At 38.6% G+C, this 16,853-nt stretch overlaps 1 protein-coding gene across 2 annotated transcripts; it reads left to right on the top strand.

Annotated features, from left to right (window-relative positions):
- Positions 1-4,108: 4,108 nt before the first annotated feature.
- CZH5orf34 (chromosome Z C5orf34 homolog) lies at positions 4,109-16,758 on the top strand. 2 transcript variants are annotated; one of them, XR_012779032.1, is made up of 12 exons: positions 4,109-4,422; positions 4,815-4,904; positions 8,093-8,724; positions 9,283-9,378; positions 10,676-10,799; positions 11,671-11,762; positions 11,971-12,040; positions 12,345-12,515; positions 13,528-13,616; positions 14,333-14,540; positions 15,260-15,300; positions 16,087-16,155. XR_012779032.1 is itself a non-coding variant. In XM_075527321.1 (12 exons), the coding sequence occupies exons 1-12, from the start codon at positions 4,228-4,230 to the stop codon at positions 16,278-16,280; spliced, it is 1,887 nt and encodes a 628-aa protein (XP_075383436.1). In that variant the 5' UTR covers positions 4,109-4,227; the 3' UTR covers positions 16,281-16,758. The 2 variants fall into 2 exon arrangements, 1 of the variants encoding a protein (XP_075383436.1); XM_075527321.1 differs by having other exon boundaries at positions 14,333-14,425; positions 16,087-16,758.
- The last annotated feature ends 95 nt before the right edge of the window (positions 16,759-16,853 follow it).

Genomic DNA, 16,853 nt, shown 5'->3' with positions numbered 1-16,853 from the left:
GCCATATACAAGATATCTGGGTTTTGTTTGGTTTTTTGCTAAGGAGAGTATGATCCAAATACGGTTATTTTTTTGATCCAAATATGGATTTTTTTTTTCTGTAGATCACAATCGTGAGAAGTGGTTTGTGAAGGTTTTAGTTTGTGTGGGGTTTTTTGTTTTTGTTTATTTCCTTTTTCTTCCTCTTCCAAAACCCATATGGGTGAGGTCTGGGCTTTTTTTTTTTCTGGAATAAACATGTTATATGTTGATATGTGAAAAAGCAAGCAGTATTTTGGAATTCAGGTGCTTTCAAGATCTTTGGTTCACATAAGCTTATTCTCAACTTTTACAAGCAAAAACTATCCTTTAATTTGTTGTGTTCTTCAAGACTGTATGAATATAGTTATGATTTAACCCATGCTTCTCAAGAGTATGTGCAGTGCTTGATTTTTTTTTAATGTATCTAACATGTCTAACCTTTCAGCAACCCTTGTAACTTTCTCCATTCTTCTAATTTTATGTAAGTTGATTTAATTTTGTAGTTGGAGTAAATTCATATATTTCATATGTGTTAACATTCGGAACCCAACTGCTCTTTTTTGACCCCTTATAATCATGTTAGTTTTCCTAGGATGCTCCACTGTTGCTGTTGCCAAACTCAGTTGTATTGTTTCCTGTTACTGGTTAAACTGAGTAGAACCCCTTACCAAAAACAAATGGAAATATTTCCCAGAAGTTAGCTACTATAAAGAACACGTTGTAAATATGCATGTAAATAATTCTGTTAATATTTCACTGTTGTTTGGTTAAATAACTTGTGCATCTGCTAACAGAGTGAGCACTCAACTGTTTTCTGGATGTTTATTTAACATACTGATTTAGGTTGGCATTTTGGAAAATAAAAGTTAACTAGCTTTGTTTCCTTTGGTATAATTTCACTACCTTGTCTTTTTGCCTTTTTTTTTTTTTGGCCCTCCTTCTATTTCCCCTTCACCTAACACTCCTTTTTTTCCTTTAAAGTACAGAGTTGCAGAGAGGAGTATCTTTTAATACTCACTGGAAAAATAAAATTTATCAAAGGGCAATATGGTCATAAGAACTATGTTAGCATTTCAAAGTCTCTAGACTAAAATCCAGAAACTGGAAAAGTTTAAAATTAAATCAGATTATTTTCACACACACACGTTCTCTAACGTTGAGCATATTTTTCATGCAAAACTTCTAATCCAAATACAGGTCAGACTTCCTGATGACTTTACAAGCAGATGTCTTGTGGAAAACATTTACTCAAAACTTAAAGCCTCAAGGAACAAGCATTCATGTATGCATTATAGTAAAGTAATACTGTCTTCAAGGGCTCTGCTTTACATGGTTTAGTTTTGCATCTTTTGTAGTGTATTCTTTTTCCTGTAAAGTAGCTGTCAGACTCCAGATGTATATACCTTGTCAGCTTGTGGAGACAGCATGCCTTACATGCAGGTAAGAAATATGCCAAGTCATCCTCTACAAAAATGTTGGGATCTAGGAGTTGTATATATGAAGCAATTCAGATCAAGGTTTGCAAAATAAGCTTTGTCCTTCACCAGAAACACTGGAAAATCATTAAGTGAGACACTTGTTCAAAGTAGTGGAGAAGTTTGTGGTCTCTGTACGTATGAAGCTTCGTAAGAGCTTTAAGTCTGTACTGCAGTAAGGAAAAATGGTGTTTCTCTGTCCTGCTGAGTAAGACAGGATAATCTCTGCCTTAAACACTTAATCTTTCCTACTGTCTTAAATCTCACAGTCTAATACAAATTAGTGATGGTGGAATGAGATGTGAGAGCAAAAGAAAGCTGCAGGTTTCACACTGCCATAATAGCTGTTTGCTGCTTGTCTGCCCATTTTTAACTGCTGATAGTTCTCCATACGATAGAGATGAGTCTGGAGAGTTTTAAAGATCATTTCACCTGAATTTTAGCATTTTAAAATGTCAAGTGAACTGCGTAAAAGTGTTTCTCATCCACAAGTTTCTGAATAATACCTTGCAGATAAACAACCCTTTAAAAAGACTTATTTTTGCTGTGGCATAATGGTAAGCCAGTGAAGGCGCAGAAGCATGGAAAGCAAACTTCTTTAGCACTGGTTCTGAAAAGAAACATACTTCGCATTTGAATTCGAGCACATGACCAAGCATCACACATCAGAAAAAGCAGGCACAAGATTTGGCACTCTTGACAAATCAATTGTGATTTAACAAAAATGTTTAGTATTTGAAAATCACACTTCGCTTAAAGTAACTTCAAACCAGGCTACAAGAGGTGCTGCTTAGCATGTGCTGTGCTTTTGAATGAGAGTTACATATTCAGAAATGAGGTCAACTTTTTCTCAGTAGTTTCTTTTCAAATCTGCTAAGAACTTCTTGCTATTGGCCTACTTTTTTTGGGGGGGGGAAAGACGGTCACTGGGTTTTTGAATGTTGGTTTTAGGCGTAATTGTAGCACTACAGAAAGAAGCAAGACTGGCTCAGCTATGTCAAGTATCACAAATCATACATAGCTGGGGTTTTTTTTACAATAGAATAATCTGTACGGCACTGGGTATTAGTGATGCTCAGTCTGGTTTGTAATAGTCATTTTTATTTCTCGCGGGGACAGTACTTCCTTATCATGTTCTGCCTTTCCTTCCTACTGCACAAAACTCATTCATTTAGCAATAGCTGAAGTTTGCAACTTCCCTCTAACTGAATTAGTTCTAAACATCCAGTTTATGCCTGTGGATCCTAGTAGTTGATAGAGGAACAGAAAATGACATTCTGGCTAAAAGTCAGGGAAGATACTGTGCTGTTTGTCAACTGCTGATTTGCCACCTCTACTGCAGCCTATGTGACCTACTTCCACAGCTCCTACGCTGAGGGTTCCAACCATAGCAGTGAGGTTGCCAGCAACATACAATGCATCTTCCATAAATAATAAAAAGTAATAAAGGATAATAAATCCAAATACATACTTTGAAACTTGCTTCAGGCAAGTACTATGCAAAGTAATATTCATTAAAAGGGGTATTGCAAATAGAACCGGATTTATTTTGATGTGTGGCTGTGTCTGCAGCCACTTGACTGGATGTTGATCACTCTCTACTTTGATGGGAAGGCAGTTGTAGAGAAGGGAAGGCTGTACTGAATGCGCTTCTTCCATGATTGCATACTGATCTGAGAAACCTGTACCTCTATAGGTAGGGAACGGTTGTTACAGCTAGATGAGACCATATGATCTAGCGTGGCCTGCATAGCAAAGGATCTTCAATTATGTTTGCTTAGTGCTTTGTACAGGAATTGATAATAAATTGTCACTTAACTGTAAACTGTCAATCCACTTAACAACTTCGATTAAACTGTAAAAAGGGGTGTGTGTGTGTGTGTGTGTATATATCTTCCAAGAAGGCAACTAGGTATAATTTTTAAATTGGCCTTTGGGAAATTAATCTTTTGGTCTACTTGGCTAGGGCTTCTGCGACCCAGTTCTAAGTACACTGGGTATCAGTTAGATTTCCCTACCCCATGAATGCATGACCATAAAGCAGCAGTCACAAGAGCATTATTTATCTGCAGTAAGTCTTGGGGATATGTTGTCGATTGGCGATTTGCCTTCCGCGTTCTGTCCCCTAAGCCGCCGCTTCATTTTCCAGAGGTGCTGGTGGGAAGGCAAGGAACGAACGCGCTCCGGCCCAGCCGCTGCTGCTGCGCGGGGAGGCAGGAGGAGCGTGCGGGTGCTGCCGCAGCAGCTCTCCAGGCAGCGTGCTCTGCGTCGGGCACCTGCTGAACGAGGTGTACCTTAAAGAGGCACAGTAACAGGTAAACAGGACTTTTTCCATAGCCTAGGCCTTTGTACTGCTCATTTTCATTTCTGGAGCAGCAAAAAAAAGACACTTATGTTCCCAGCAGATAAAGACTAAAAGAAAAAGTGTTGAGGTAAAAAGACAGGGCGTGTATTTCCCTCTAGCTTGTTTTACAAATGCGTATATACATCAGGTCACACTTTCGACCTGCGCCCTGCTAGCAAGAAGAGGAGGTTAAGTCACCGAACAAATGTATGCGCAGCCGGGAAGCAGACAGGGAGGGAGGGACGGAGGGGGCTCGGCGGGCCGCGCCGCCCCGCCCCGGGCTTCCCGCCTGGCGGAGGCGGCGGCCGTGCGGGCCCGGGCCGCCTTGTCCCGAGCGCGGGTGCCAGCTCTCGATTCCCTGCTGTCCCGCCTAGGCCTTCCGGGGAGATGGAGGCGGAAAGCCTGATGGTGCTGTACGGGGACGACTCGGTGGAGGTGCACTACGCCGGGGGATCCCGCTTGCTGCTGTCTCCTTGCGGCTGCGAGTACCTGTACGAAGCGGCGCTCCCCGCCGCTGCCCACCCCCTCCAGCCGGCGGAGAGCACCCGCCAGCGGGTGGCCTTCGCCGTCAGTGCCTACAGGGTACGTGGCCGGTGCGTTGTCCGGCCCTTGGGGCGGGGAGGCTGTGCCTTGCGGTACTGCGCGGGTTCGAGGAAGCGGCCGCGATGGAGAGCGCCTGGGCTGCCGCTCGGGGGGAACGCACGGCCGCTCGGGGGTGGCGCCGCTCGCCGCCGCCTCCCCTCAGGCCGGTGGCGGCCGGCTGCGCGGGAACGGGACGTCGCACGGCGTCCTGCTCCTCTCTGTTCCGCAGCAAAAACGACGTCGTTGTTCCTCCGTGTAAAATGGGGGGGATTTCTTAGCCTCTGCTCCAGGAGAGAAGAGGGTGAGACCAGCTTAATATTTTGTCACTGCGTAGGAAAACTCATGGTGTAACAGGGTTGTGTTTTGTTTTGTTTTTCTTCGCGCTTCAATAGGAACAACTTCTACGAGCTCTAGATTTCCGGAACAAGTTTTCTTCTCGCCCGTACTTACCTTCACGCATTTTACCTCCAGAAAGAAAAAAGGTGAGAGTTACACATGTAATGCTTTTGTAAAATAAATTTCCCTAGTAGTCTGACAAAGTGGACGTATGTAACTTTACATGCATGTGTATGCGTACAGGCCTTGAAGATCTACAGAGTACAGTTCGGCTAATGCATTTGTCAACTTGATGAGAGTATTGCCATTTTAAATCACAGTTTTAACTGTTACTTAGTCCTCTATTTATGCATATCCTTTGTAGCCAAACACTGAAGAGGTCGTTTACTCTTAGACTAAAACCTAGGATTTTGTACATATGGTAGAATAAGCTGTTTTATCTATCGTCACTTCTCTGCACTTGAAACCTTTCAGGGAAGGCTCTGTGAAATAGGACAGTGTTTTCCGAGAAGCCCTCAGCTTCAGAATCCCGTTGTTTCCCCATTGAAGTACCTGTGTGAGTCTGTTACGGGGGCCTGCGAGAGGACTGGGCCAGTGTCACTCTGCGAATGGCTGCTCCGGGTCAGACTGAAGGTCCATCCAGAGATCTCATTTACCGTTTCTAGGAGCTTTACTCCTCTTCAGCATCCCTCTGGCGTTCCCACTGAACACATGTCAGTGCATGCGCCCAGGGCTGAGAGTCTTAGGACGACTGATAAATCAGGCGAGTTCTAAAACTTTTAGACTGACGCTTCATTAGTAACACACTTCATGCTAATGTTTAGTTGCTGAACACGCTGTCAGTCGGTGTCACTACATACTTAACAGCAGTCAGTCCTTAACAGTCGTCGCTGGAAGGTAGAGCAGCACAGAGCTGATGCTCTGTCGTGAGCACTAGTGGGTAACCTGCCGTCCTCCCCCAGGCCAGGATCTTGTTCTTCTGGAAAATGACTGGGTTTCTAGAGAATTTCTAACTTAAAGCTTCCACTGTGACTAGCTGCTTCAGAATGTTGAAGGATAACTTGCCCAGGCCACAGCAAGTGCCGTAGCCTGTTGCTTGGCTTTTTTCTTTTTTGCCTTTTTTTTCCCCCTCTCAGTTTATCAGCTGCTGCTTTTCTTAAAGCAAAAGCAGTCTTTTCGTAGCTCTTGAGATTGTACTTCTGCAGTAATTTACTATCAGTTTATTGTTCCATGGCCTCTATTTTCAACCAGTGCCCATATTTTCAAGGCCTTTGCTATTTCCCACACTCCCACAGCCATCCATTATAACGAGATAACAGTTATCAAGCTCCAGTTCACTCAGCATGTTCTCGTAACAAGTTGGTAACGAGGCTAATGGGCCAGCTGGTGCCTTGCACAGTTAACCTCAGACACAGCCTAAAGCCTGTGGCCTGTTACTAGCAGCAACAATATTTTTAGTGGGCCACTGAGTACAAAAACGCTTCTACAGGTATACTGTATTACATTGCTTATGCTTCAATTCAAAACAACCTAGTACTACGGTTTGCTTAGGCTCTGCTTTGGCCACGCTAAACATCCACATCTCTAGACATCTTGACGAGGGGGATCTTGGCAGTTGTTTGGCCTGTTCAGAGCTGGAAATAGTATTAAAAATGCACGGTTAACCATGAATATATTCAGCGGTATGGTTATATCTTCTGTTTCTTCTTGTTCCTTTGCTAGAATTTTCAAACATTTGATACACTGCTTAAACTGCTGCTGAACATAGGGTATGTTTTCATGGGACTGTCAATCATAACACCAAAATCTTATTCCTGGGTGGTGGTAGTCAGCTCAGAGCCCGTCCTTTCATATGTAAAGTTACGATTGCTTTTCCCCATTTATATTACATTACGTTTATCTCCACTGAATTTTTATCTGCAGCCTTACTGTCTGGTCGCCTGATTTTTTTTTTAGGGTCCTTTTGCAATTCTTTATGGTAAATTTTCATCTTTAGTGCCCCAAATACCTTCAGCAGATTTAGTAATACACTAGTGCTGCCATGTTTCATTTTTATCAGACTCCAGGCTTTTCCAGTACTGGGCCAAAGTATGATCGGGGCTGAAACATATCTGATTAAAGGTCAGTCAAATGAGACAAAGCTGATTAAATTGAGATAAAACAAATGATGAGGAGTGCGAATACCTGTTATGCTAAGTTTTTTTCACACCTTATTTGAGAGGGTTTGCATTTCTGTGTTTATTTGGGATCAAGTGCTTTACCTGGAGTCTTCAGTTGAAAGCAGACTAAGGATATTTTCTGTGTCGTGATCAGATATAAGGACAATATAAAGGAAAATACCGCATTTTAGGGCAGAACTTCTGCAGATGGCTAGAAGGCATTCTCTAGCTTGACAGGATGTTTCTAGTTTCAGAAGGTGGTGTGTGCATTTTCTAAACTATATCTTCTCTTTGGGCAAAGCTTTAATACGGGGTTTGAGGTAGATGCAGTGCTTGTTTGGAGTAATTTGTTGAGAATCATCTTCATTTTTGTAGAAGGACTAGCACAAGGGCATATGCTGTGAAAATGTTTTTTGTTTTGAACAAAAGTGCTAATTGAAGCAGCAATCTATACTTGAATATCACAGCAGTAAGATGAGGCTATTCTTTTTGGGACTTTCCAAACGTTGTATTGTAAAAGTCTAAAATCTTTATTATATTTTAAATTCTTCTTCAGAAATATGTTTTATCCACATCATAGCAATAGCTGTGTAACTTAATCTGTGGTGCTGTGGGATTAAGTAAAATTACCCACCTAGCTGCAAAACATTTTCAATAAATTTCCATTTTGGTAAGAACACTTAAATACATGTTACATGCAATTTTACAGGCATATTTAAATTTATAAATAAAGAGAAGGTTTCAGAGCATGTGGGGTTTTAATGTATAAAATTTTAATGTGGGGTTTACATGAAGTCTACTGATAACTGACATGATCAAGATAATATAGGCTTTCTCTTCAGTGTTTCTTAAGAAGCAGTTGGAAACAGAAATATCTACTGTCTGTGGGCAGTTGTGCCTGGTCAGCTGGCCATCTATCTTACTAGTTTTTGAATGCATATTAAACTAAAACATTATTGCTAGATAGAACTCTGTTAGAACAGGAGGAAGAAGATATGAAGGTTAGATATTTTGCTTCCTCTTGAGTTCATGTACACAAATAAATACACAGTAAAGTTTCTTGCAGTACATCACCTTGCAGAAGGACTGAATTATTTAAGCATAAATCCTCCATGGTAATTTCGGGGAAGCAGGTAATTTTTATCTTTTTATTCCAATCCTTTTTCTTGTATTAGATTCTTTTCAGTGATATCTTAGAAATTAGATGGCCTGACCCTGCTACTGCTGAGTTGACAAGATGTATAGACAATGGCAGTGTGAAGATCTCATCAGTAGATGGTTATGCTCACCTTTACCTGTCAGAATTGCAGCAAGAATTTACAGTGGAGTTCTTATGCAAAGTCAGCCAGTCATCTGCAGCATCCTTACGCTCCTCTCAAAAGAACAGCAACTACCAAACTGGAGAGCAGTATGGAAAATCAAGTAAAAATTCTGTTGCGGAAATGTCATTGAAACAAATGAAAATAGGGAATAAGAAGAATGAACATGGTTGTGCTGAACCAACCAAACCAAAGGACAAAAAAGGCAGAGATGGAGTCCCTTTGTTCTACACAAATTGTTCTTCTGAATACGCATGGGTTACACAGCGTTGGTCTGTTTCCTCCTACCCAGAAGAGTGGAAATACCCTTTGTCGGTGGCACTAATGTGCTATAACTTACATACTGTTAAGGATGTGGTGAAGACATGTGAGAAAAACAACCATACATCTGTAGAAGCTGATGTTTTAATAGACCCCGAAACACATGAAACAGTTTCTCATTTACCTACAGCTTTGCCACTCAGCTGCAGAGCCCCACACTTACACAGGTAATTTAAGCTGTCTACTTCATAGTTGTTAACATACGTTTTACAATTCTGCAATTTGGAACTTCAACCTCTAGCAAAATAACTGAATTCTAGCTATAAAAAATAAAAAGAATACTATAGTATTCTTTTTTTAGGAACTTTTTGAAACATGAAATTTGTGAAGCCAACATTCTGTTGTATGTATGTAATGAATGTATAGTAATTAGACCAGAGAAAAATATATTTTATTTTCTGACGTGCTGTATAAATACGTAAATGACAAAGAGATACTGAAAAAAGAACACAGGTTTTGAGTTGGTTTGGGTTTTTTTCATTTTCGAGAAGGTGGGCCAGTGGCATATGTTCTCTGTCAGCACCACTAAAAAAACGCTTTGCAGGTTTGGGAGGGCTAGTTTGGTAAGTAATGTGGATAACTAAGGAATCAGAGGACTCTGAAATTGTGTGGCCTCTTTTCCATTTAATAGGTGTGCATGCATCTGTTCTTGGTACAGAATGATTACCAACACAAAAAAAACCCAGCCTTTGGACTTACTGAAGCTTTTATTGTATTTTATACAGGTGGACTTTCTGTGACTTCTTTCAGAATCAAGATACTGAAAAGTATTCATGCCCTCAGCTAATTCAAATTGTATGGTGCCAGGGTGTTTTTTACAGGTATGTAGAACATCATGGGTTTCATCTTTGGAAGGCTTCATTTGTATGGGAATTCAGCTTTAAGATGAAATGTCTTACTTTGTCCCTTTCTCACTCTGAGAAATGGTACACAATCTTCATGGAAGAGTCTGTTCTGCTGTTTGTTCACTGGACTTCAAATTTTCTAGTACAGTATATTTCCAGGTCTGAAAGTGGCTATGTCTGAAACAAACAATCTGAAGTCATGTTTAAGGCTTTTAAAGAAGTGATCTGATTATCTGATTTCTTAAAGGTTTACTGGACAGCTGGAGTTCCAGCAGACTTCACTGACAGTTATGGTGCTTGGTTTCTTTGCAAATTGCATTGCTCCTTTTCATGCTGAAGATTTCACGCTTTAGAAATGTTTGTTTTGGTGACCTACGTAATTCACACGTTGCAGGCAGATAACTGGATTTTCCTGGCAAATCACCTTGTCCCTATTGCTAAAAAAAAAAAAAAAAAAAAAAAAAAGACTTTTTAAAAATTGCCTTTTCAAATCTGTTATACAAACTTTGAGAATGCTACAGTTGCTATCAGCATCTAAAAGTCTTTGATAAAAGCATAATCAGTCTTTAAAGCTTTAATCTTTCTGCCCAGTGTTCTTCATTTTTCTCAGTGTAATTCTTAAATTTTCATCTCATCTGAACAAAATGTTTAGCAGCTCTTCAGTACTATACCTCATTTCTTTGAAAGTATGGTGAGTAGCCATACTTAATCTTGTTAAGTCCCATTGCCAAAGTCCAGGCATCTAACCACAGAGTTGCAAAATTGGGTCGTTAAATGGGTTTTACGCTCCAAGACGCTGTATGATCACAAGTGAAAGACCATTGATCTTAGTGAAAAACACACAGCTGCAGTGGAAATGAAGACCTTCAGGTTGTTCAGGAATCGCTCAGTCTGACAGTTCTCTGTGTACACTAGGTAGAGCTGGTCCACTAAGAAAATTGGATTTTTCTCTTTAGAATCACTGTGTTTTGTGGTCAGTGGAATGAGCAGCTCTTGTGAGATGCTTACCTCGACACAAAATTTTTCTTTAGCTTGTTTAACTGCCATGCCCATGCACACATGCGAACAAAGAGCCTGGTAATGCTAGTCTTCTGTGTTAAAAGAAATAATTGGTACAGTCTGCTGTTTGTGAAACAGAAGAACGTTTATCATGTGAGAATTGTGTTGAAAATGTGTTTCTGCTTAGTGCTTTCTTCAAGTGTACTAACCTGTTTTGCTTGTCTAGTGACACAACATTTTAAATACTTGTTAAAAATCTTGTTATTTCTCTTAGATTTATCCATGGTAGGGAAAACATCACAGAAATTTATCCTGGTGATGACTCATTTTTCAAGTCAGAGGGAGCATTTTTGGGAAGCTATTTCGTACATTATGCAATCCAAAAAGGAACAAAAAAGGTATAAAACTATTTTAAAGTGCGTTCCAAATTCCTTCAAGTTAGCAGTTTCGTTACTTTTAAGGCATTTGGCTATGCAGTCTATAGTGAAGTCCCTACTTTGGTAATTACTATAATGACTGAATCAAGCAATCAGTCATACAAAAAATGAGATTATTCATTCTGTTTCAGAATGTATTTTGTAAATTATAGACACAGTAAGAAAAATCTTATTCATTGTAACATTTATTTCACAAGCTCAAGTATGTACTGCAGTAAGATTCTATAATAAGCATTTCTCACTAATTTAGAAGAGAATTTTAATCTTCAAACTAATATATTGATTAGAGTTTAATCTTTATGTACTTGGAAGTGTTTTCTTTTTTACTATATGGAGACAGAACGTAGAAGATGCAGGTTCTGTTTGGGCTTTGCTGCCGACCAGCTGTTTGGTGCTGGAGAAACAGTTTTGCCTCTCTATGTCTGTCTATTGTTAAGTTTCCCCGAAGTAGAGATCCTCTCAAGTGCTTATGCAACGCTTTGTGTTTTTAAAGCAGAATTAAGGGTCAACTTTGTACCCTTCAAACCTAGCCTTTACCATGTAGTCAAACGTAGTTACTCAATAATGAACTACAGTCTACTCTGTGATAAGAACTTCTCGGTCCATACTGAGTGCATGGAAACTATGAATGTTTCCTCCCACAGAAGTAGGCTTAAACACTACAACTTTTTACTTTTCAAGGAGATATTTGTCTGTGTTCTGGGACAAATTTAAATGTGATTATAATTGCTTTCTTGGGAGGTCAGAAATTTCATATCTTGCAAGCTCTTAATACTGTTTTCATGCTACGGTACCTATAAATAACCCCTCTCCTTTCTGCTCTTTACTGCAGAGAGAAGAAAAGATGTATTCAGTAAACAGCCTACCTCCTGATGTACCAGGAAGTCCATACTCTATATCCTCCATTATTACTCAGGCAACCAAGTAACTTTACTTTATCTTTGTTACATTAATGCCTCTGACTTTGAAAGGGCAGTAGCTAAAATTACACATAATACTTACAAATTCCTTTAATTTTTATACTTAATATTAGCACTGAGGACATCTATAAACTTACAGAACAAAGGTCACAACTGTTTAGAAGACATAGTAAGTATGAAATGCTTAATATTGTGTTTGTTTTTCTCCTCAGAATACTTCAGTACTGCTACAAGACTAAACTATCATTAACTCATAACTGTTATCTCTGCTGCTGGAAAATGGTATGTAGCTGAAGATTTATAAATCTTTCAGTGTTGTAAGGATGATTATACAGGCTATAGGGAACAGGACCTAATGTAGAGGAAAGAACAGTGAGTGTATCCTCAAAGACCAGAAGGTATATATTTGGGAACCAAAAGCATGCAGTGTAAAGGTATATTTGTGAAGCAGAAAGCAATTCCATGATAAAGAGAGCTGGTTGTGGTCTGGAAAAAAAAGTGAATTGAAAATTTGGGAGAGATACAAACAGCTGTAATGGTGTAAGTAACCTTTCCTCAAGTTTTTAACTTATTTGTTTGGTTCTAGGTACCTGAGACAGATGGACGAGAAATGTTGCCAGTTTTGCTGCATGAAAAGGTTATTCCCAGCATAGGAAGACTCGTTGTGTACTCGGATCATAAAGTCCATGCTGCTTTTTGGGATGGGATGACCTTGAATATGGTCTGGGATTTCAGCTCTTCCTGTAGTAAGATTCAGGTAACTCATGAGTTAGAGGAATGACTATTCTTAAAACTCTTCATGAAAAAGTGTTACTAGGAAACTCCTGAGGAAACAAAACAAAAGTTTTGATGCCTATAAAAAGCAAACTGAAGTCTTTTGAGTGATTCATAACTCACAGCAGGTTGCTGGTGTGGCTTACTCTTGAGCTTGTGTAGTAGTCTAAATGAAAATAGGAACTATCTGCAAATGCCACCGTTAATATATTGCCAGTATTTTAACCAGAAATGAGGAGGAAAAATACTTTGGTGCATAACTGATGCCTAAAGAGGCAAATGAAACTTTATACTTTTAAGAAGTCACTCACATTGATCAAAGAAGGGAGTATTTGGTTTTTATTTCAAATTATGTATAATTGAGCAAATGGATAGTGAAAAATTACTCGGAAAAGGAACCTTGCGCATATGGTATTCCATGCACATTTTTAAGTCTACTTAATATAGAAGTAAAATTATAGTGTTGATTTTTGCAAAATGGCACTACAGAGAAAATTATGTGAGTGTGGGATTCAAGGCTGACTGCTGAGACTTTTGGCTTCTGTGTCTTTGCTTATTACCCTAAGGTGACAAGACACAAAAAAGATGTTGAAGTGTCTGAGGAGATCTCTATTGTAAGCAATATAAATATGATAGTGTGTCAAAAGATAGAGTATAACTTCCTGATTTGAGCTAGCTCAAATCTGTATACTCATTCATAATAAAAGGAGGAAGAACTGAAAATTCTACAGGTTTGGAAACATTTCTACACACTTTTAGAAATAATTTATTCTGGAATAGCACAAAACAAGTGTTGGGGCCCTGCCAGGTGTTCTTTTCTTTTTTCCCCCTGCATTTGTCATAGCAGACTATACCAAATTCTATCCTTAGCAAAACACAAACTTTTAAGTGTTTAAAGTGGAATGTTCATAGATACTTAATTCTTAAAGTGGCTTGCTCTGTTTTTCTTCAGACTGCAGCAGAAAATTAATACTTGTAATTTCTTTTCTTCTAAGGTAAATGAAGATGTAGGCTGGTGTAAGTTAACTACTCCTGATGGGGTACAGCAGCTAATACGAATAAGTCATCCTGGAATCTATGAAAGGTATAAGTAATTTAAACAATTTAAAGTTAAATATAAACGAACTCTGTACAAATCCTTTTATATGAAGAACTGGTATTTACTGAAAATATATTAGGGGGGAACCAAACACATAATGATGAAAGCTCCCTCTTGCATCTGGCTAAGATTCAGGACCTGTATGACTCAGGACCACTGCATGCAGTCATTCCATTGTAATTGTTACAGTAATGTCTTTTTAAAAGAATAACTAGAGCTGCAACTTGGCACTTACATCAGTGGATAAGAAAAAAAAAATCTTTGTCCTATATAGAGCTGGTACAAAGAACTGGATAGCACTTTATCCAATTTTTGCTTTATTACAGATACTGACCTCTGCCTGCAGATTGCTTCTCTAATCTGCTTGCTCTAATTACAGCCTCATTATGGGAATCATCAGAAGCCTACTGTGCTGCATTTTAGCAAGCAGATATTCACAAACAAAAATTAACATTTGTACACTACTCATGACAAATCATACAGCTTTGTTATAATTTTCTATAACTGCATAGATTTAAATATGAAGGAGATTCTAGACAAGAAGTGGCAAGGAAACTTAGAGAAAAAGCTAGATTTTGAATCATGTTTTTTTCTTTCAGATTCAGGTGTGTTGCTTAATGCCTTCAGTTATTTGCTTGAATTAATAGAGTGTATTTCTCATATAAGTAACTACTTTTTTGTGAATTTTCCTGTTAACATAGGTACATCAGAACAGCAATAGAATGGTGCAGAAGTTTGAATGACAGAAAGGAGATCCCTGAATATACTGCATACTCTGTAACTGAAGAAAATTGGTATTCATCTTTATCCTAAACAATTGACTACAAATAATGTTGAAAATAAAACTCAAAAAGACTATAAGCTGGGACTTTTATAGACCGCATTTCCTAAGGGACAAAAATGAAAATTGTAATTCCATTTATTTTGTGTGGTTTCATATTTTTCTTTCAGTGTTTAAAATGTTAGGTAAGTTGAGTTCTAGGTGAAGCTTGTTTTATTGCGCTTCTGCCTGCCTTAACTTAAAAATCAGAATTATGGTGACTTTGCCAAAGGAGGATTAATGTTACAGAGGTAGTATCTTGCAAGGTGAAAAAGAGAAACTAGACTAAGACGGACATCTTTTAACAGAACACCAAGCAGTTTGAAATAGTACTTTGAACTGCTAAATTTACACTTGTATCTCTTGCTAATATATTTGTCCTTTTTAATACATGGACCTGACCAAAGGTCTACTGACCAAAAGGTCTACTGACATCGTATACAAATGTATTCGGGTATTAAAAATGTGTTAATTGAAATTGATTACACCTGCACTTGTTATTTAAATTATAGCAGTTTCAGTAGCTGGTGAAATGAAAATTATATCTATATTTATATACATACATACAGCAAAGAGACTATTCTTACAGCAGAGCCCTGAGTTTTGGAAACACAAGTGACTGACAAATGGCAGCCATTGACTAGTGGTATGAAAGACAAAAATAAAGCATTTTTTTCACTTGCGTTTTGCTCATCTGATTTTCAGTATTGCTGGAAACTATTAGAAATTAAAAATCTGAAGTAGAAAATACATTTGAGGACCTTTTTATGATACTAAATTGTTTAATAATCTTTATTTTCTTGGACAGGTCTGCTGATGCGGAGCTCAAAAAAATACAGAGATTTAACTGTATCCTTTTGAAAGCTGTGAAGATTTTTCACTTTTATGTTCTGGTGTTCATCTGCATATTCAAATCTTCACTTTAGGTCATCAAAGGCTCTCTATCCTGTTCTCACCTTCTTTTTACTGTCTTACCCACTTCTTAAAATTACCTTTTTAAGCCATTTTTTGTTCTCTTATTTATCGTTTTTGTTTTATCACTTATCTTGTCCAACTTCTGCATCACAGCACCGGAAACAAAAACAGTGGTAGAGTACAAAACTAAAATAAAAAAATCACCGAAAAAGGAAGCCCTTTAATGGGTGTTGCATTAGTTTTTCTAACACTAATCTGCTGATCTGTTCTTGAAAGTGGGATGATGCAGTTGCCTTTGGGCTTGTTTTTGCAGTACAATACCTTTCTGTTTATCAATAGCCTCAGGATTGTTCCATTGTGTTCAGCCAGCTCAAAAAAGTGTGCTGCGCTGCATGTGCTTAAAGCCACTCTATAATTGTCTTTAAGCCAGTGTTCAATTTTATTAGTATGAAAAGAGCATGCTGTTAAACTGTGCAGTGTGACATCAGATAGTTTCCTTTTTAAACTAACTTTTGGATAAATTGAAGTCTTATTTAAAGACATTTTCTATAAATGTTGTAGACATTTTAAGTAATACTCTTTTATTTTTTTAGCTTTATGTAATTACCATGTTATGAAATGTGAGGCTTTGCAATGCAAAATGATGAATACAAATATGGAGAAGTATTTTTCTCATTAGGAGGAAAAGTTTGATATTTTTTCTTAACAAAATAACACTAGTTTTATTGGATAATGGCAATGTTCTGGAAAGGACATCTGCTGCAAAAAACAATCCATCTGGTATTACTGTCAGAAAAATGGAAAACAGGAGTGAGCCCGAAGAAATCGGTGAAGGGTGTGTCTTGGAGGCTTTGGAAAAAACTTCTAAAGTAATTCGGGATATTGAATCTCTGCTTGCAGCTTCTGGGAGGTGAAGCCTCAGCGTGTGAAGACCTGTGTTCCGTATCTTCATAGGAGCTGTCCCAGCTCTGTCTGAGGAGGCTTTGAGGTGCAAGAGGAATGAAGGCTGAAGGCAGAGTGCTAAGTTGCCATTATAGTACCACAGCAGACCAGCAAAGTCTTACCAGTTACCATTATAATACCACCGTTGTATATTGTGGATAGGCAGAAAGAACAGGTGAAATAATAGAGCACAGCTGTGTAGGTACATCAGGGCTGACCTGACAGTGCTGCTTTTAAATGTATGAATGTCTGTTTGAATCATTTAATTTTATAGAGGATTGTGCAAGCAACTTGGTTAACTGCTCAAGCGACTACAGTAGGGATAAGCAGTTTTAACTGTAAAAATGTGCTTTTATTCAGCTTACACCCAGTAGTCTATTATTGAATAAAAAGTTTCCCAGACGTTTTCTACTCTACTGTTTTGTAGTGAATAAATATTTATTTAAAGCATCTTCAGCCCTTTCTGGTGTGTGGTCTGTCACTCGGTGGTGCACCATGTCTTTAGTGATAAAATACTAGCCTTTTACCGTTGGTTTCTCCTCCAG

This window comes from Mycteria americana, chromosome Z, assembly GCF_035582795.1.
Source record: "Mycteria americana isolate JAX WOST 10 ecotype Jacksonville Zoo and Gardens chromosome Z, USCA_MyAme_1.0, whole genome shotgun sequence".
Taxonomy (NCBI): Eukaryota; Metazoa; Chordata; class Aves; order Ciconiiformes; family Ciconiidae; genus Mycteria; species Mycteria americana.
This window is presented reverse-complemented; position numbering and strand designations above follow the sequence as displayed.

Coding starts and splice junctions, on each gene's coding strand:
- CZH5orf34 (XM_075527321.1), top strand. CDS start 4,228: ATGGAGGCGGAAAGCCTGATGGTGCTGTACGGGGACGACTCGGTGGAG. Junction 12,516..13,527: donor CTTCCTGTAGTAAGATTCAG/GTAACTCATGAG, acceptor TTTTCTTCTAAG/GTAAATGAAGATGTAGGCTG. Junction 15,301..16,086: donor AAAAATACAGAGATTTAACT/GTATCCTTTTGA, acceptor AAATAACACTAG/TTTTATTGGATAATGGCAAT.